Below are 3,502 nucleotides of genomic sequence, written 5' to 3' on the forward strand. Positions count from 1 at the left end.
TCTACCCAATAAAGCCAGAAAGTAGGCTCATTACACTATTTAAAATTTGAAGTAATGATTTAATCAATTTGATTTATTTAATCGGAATGCGCGTAAATGAAAAGCGCCGAGACGTCTTTTCCAAAATATTATATTTCAAAATTTAAAGATGTAGATTTGGTTGAAAGTAAAGAAATGCTCATATCTTACACGTTTTTTGCTCCAGAATGCATCCAACTTTGCCACCGTCCTTTTGCTTCAATGTACGAAAGTTACTACTCATTCAAAAGTTCTACAATCATGATTACACCAATCAGCATATCTTTTTCTACAAGCTGAAGTTTTAGAAAATCCAAATTTCTCCAATTCCATCTTAGATAGCTAATTTATGGCTCAACGTCGCCGTATCATAGATTGGAAAATAACTTGATCATCACTGAACTGACATGGTCTCCATCCGCCAGACGAGCTTACTATCAGAAAAGTTACCCCGATGGCAAGCTTATTTGCGCTGGAACTGTTACATCAAATCAGAAACTATCTAAACCGTGGCACCACCATCATTGGCAAATGCCGCGCACTTTACAGTAGTCTGTGTGGAAAGCAACCGAAGCGAAGCATTTTCAATGGTCTCAACCGTTTTGCAACGAACGGGAGGTAGTGGATAACGAAATGATAGAAAGATATTGGAAATTGTTCGCGGGTGTCAATTTCCTGCGTTGATTGGAGTGGGTTGGGTGGGATTCGATATAAATAGTGATTGAGCTTGATTGTGCTAATGTAGTTTGGGCATTGTTTGATTGACAGTCGCACGATGGTGGTCGGCAGGGTGATATTTCTGGTGGCAGTTGTCTGCTGTGTGCTCTCGCTCGTTCAGGCCAGACCCAACGGTAAGGACGAAGAATGGAAGCACGGTGGCGGAAAGGATCATCATTCTGAGGAACACTCGTCTCATGGTGAGAAGGGTGATAAAGGCTACAAACATGACGAGGAACACGAGGAAGGCAAGAAAGGTCACCATGATAAGGAAGGACACAAGAAGGAGTATCATGACGAAGGGGGAAATAAAAAGAAACACCACGATGAAGGGGGCTATCACAAGGAGAATAAGAAGGGCGAGAAAGGTGAGAAGGGGCACAAATTCGAGGAGAGCGGTAGCTTCAAAAAGGGACACTCGACCAAGGGACATCACGAGATACATAAACTGGATGAGTTTAATAAAGAGAAGAAGTTCTTTGATGAGGATCACGACGAGGCGCATGACGAAAAGCATGGAGACTTCAAGGAGGAGCACGGTTATTCGCAGGGCGGCCATGAGAAGAAGGGACATAAGAAGGGCGGGCATCATCACGATCACTACGGCAAAAAGGGACACAAAAAGAAGGGATCGCATCATAATGACCACGTAGGCCACAAGGATGAACATGGTCATGACGAACACTGGAATCACAAGGAGGACTTCGGCAAAAAGGGAGGCAACGAACATCACAAGAAGTGGGGCCATAAGAAGGGCCATCATTAAAGATTGCTCGATCGAATGATTGCTTGTATGTTCAAATAGGTGAATAAAGTTGATATATTTCTTGTGAAAAGAAAAATTCTCTATCGTTCCGTCAATCTGCTGATGATTATAACTATTAATATTAAGGTGGAAAATCCGTAATTCATCCCGTTAGCGTAATAGTTTCATATCGTATAGACTCAGCAATTTGTGAGAGTTTTGATCAAACTTAGAGTGCTCCATACACATTTTCGGCTGCTTGTCTAGCAAATAAGCTTGGTGCAAGTTTTATATTAGCTTTTCTGCTTCCAAACTTTTTTGTATTAAACACGAATCGATGTGGAATTTTCCGAAAAATATGATGATGAATGTGAGATATCTATTTGCACTAGCTGCTCGAGGGTACTGGAATGAGATAAAGGGTCAAAATTTACATGGCAGCAAAGTGGATGAGCATGTTTCCGATGGATAAATTTGGTCTGAGTTAGCACAAGCGTAGCCCCTAGCAAAATATATGCAAATATGCATGCGTTTCTAACTGCTGAAGAAAGCAATTTGTGGCTGTTTCCGGTTTCTATTGAATATTAAGCGTATTGAAATTTCAAGAGTACTCACTTCGACCCACAGTTTGCTCTTTTGAAAGCTTCTCTATGTAACTATTTCCTCTGAAGATGTGTAAAGAATGAGCAATACTTTGAATAACAAATTTACGCTAACTAATGTGCACCCTTCGCACCTAGAACCCGACGGGGTTTGCCATCGACTTTCGGAGAGCACATGACACTCGTTTGGGCAAACGAGAATATCATCGGCTTTAAGTGCATAACACCAACCGGTGGATTTTCGGTATGATATATAATGACGTTTTAATGTTCTACATAGGAAAGCGTGAGATGGTTCATGTCTGATGGTTGCACATCTTGCCGAACGGCTCATTCGCACTGCTGTCGTTCAGATTATGCGCTACCCCCTTTTTCAAGTGTGTATGTGTGTTTGATATGCATAGGAGGAGACGTGCACTGCATACAGTACGAGAGTGAGGTCGAAAGTCGTTTTTCGTTAAATAAATCTATTTCGAAACTTGAATTTATGAGCAGGTGGTTGGTTTTCATTAATAATCTAATAATAATCGTGTTTTAAAAAAATGGTTGGAATGAAATGACAATCCGGCTTGCGAACATGATATGGTATTTCTTCTACTCTGGAGCATATTTTATTTTACGAACTTGTTATAATAAATGAAGATAGGTTACATTAATACATGTTGTTTGTGCAAATGACTCATCTCTCAGCAAATAGATACCTAAGAAACTACGTTGATATGCATCTCTGAATGCAGATTTCTTTTTTTTTTCTTACGCATAAAAGGTTCTAAAAGTATTAGGGTCAAGAGGGGAGGGGTGTGGGTTGAAACACACGAAAAACCTAATTTGATCAAGAATAAAATCAAAAATTGGAAATGGTTAACAACCTTGTTGTTTATAAACAACATGAGCATTGGTGTGACAATGAAACGACTATTTTTGATATTACTAATCAACACACACTAGCGTCGTTGCAAATCATGAAAAAATGATACTGTCCAAATTTGGGCGAAATCGGTTAAACCTAACCCCTTCCCCAAAGGGCTTAAAATTTGTATGGGATTATTGGCCACTATTAGGGTTCGTCGCGGGTGCGGTAATTACCGCAACCGCGCGGTATTTACCGCACCCGCACCGCAAAATCTGCGGTGCGGTGAGACACTTTTTCCCGCAGATGCGTTGCGGGAAATAGCTTTCACCGCGCGGTTTTACCGCAACCGCACCGCAAAAAAAAACGATAAAGTGATAATTTTGATTATTCTAAATTGATAAACAGACTGCTATTACGAAAGAAAATCTAGCTGTGTCCGAAATCTTTTGACGCTATTATTTTTACGACACATTTTGGACTAGTTATTTTATACTTCTAAGTAAAACTTCACAAACTAACCATTTCAAATACATAAAATGCAAGATAGAGACAAAATTATTAGATAAT

At 39.9% G+C, this 3,502-nt stretch overlaps 1 protein-coding gene across 1 annotated transcript; it reads left to right on the forward strand.

The window, feature by feature from the left end:
* The first annotated feature begins 793 nt into the window (after positions 1–793).
* On the forward strand, positions 794–1,535 carry LOC131685885 (histidine-rich glycoprotein-like). Its single transcript, XM_058969891.1, has one exon. It carries the CDS (start codon positions 794–796, stop codon positions 1,499–1,501), a length of 708 nt encoding a protein of 235 aa, XP_058825874.1. The 3' UTR covers positions 1,502–1,535.
* Positions 1,536–3,502: the final 1,967 nt, after the last annotated feature.

The sequence above is a fragment of the Topomyia yanbarensis genome, chromosome 2, assembly GCF_030247195.1.
Source record: "Topomyia yanbarensis strain Yona2022 chromosome 2, ASM3024719v1, whole genome shotgun sequence".
Taxonomy (NCBI): domain Eukaryota; kingdom Metazoa; phylum Arthropoda; class Insecta; order Diptera; family Culicidae; genus Topomyia; species Topomyia yanbarensis.

Bases quoted from the DNA above. Each gene is read 5' to 3' on its own strand.
- LOC131685885 (XM_058969891.1), top strand. From the start codon at position 794: ATGGTGGTCGGCAGGGTGATATTTCTGGTGGCAGTTGTCTGCTGTGTG.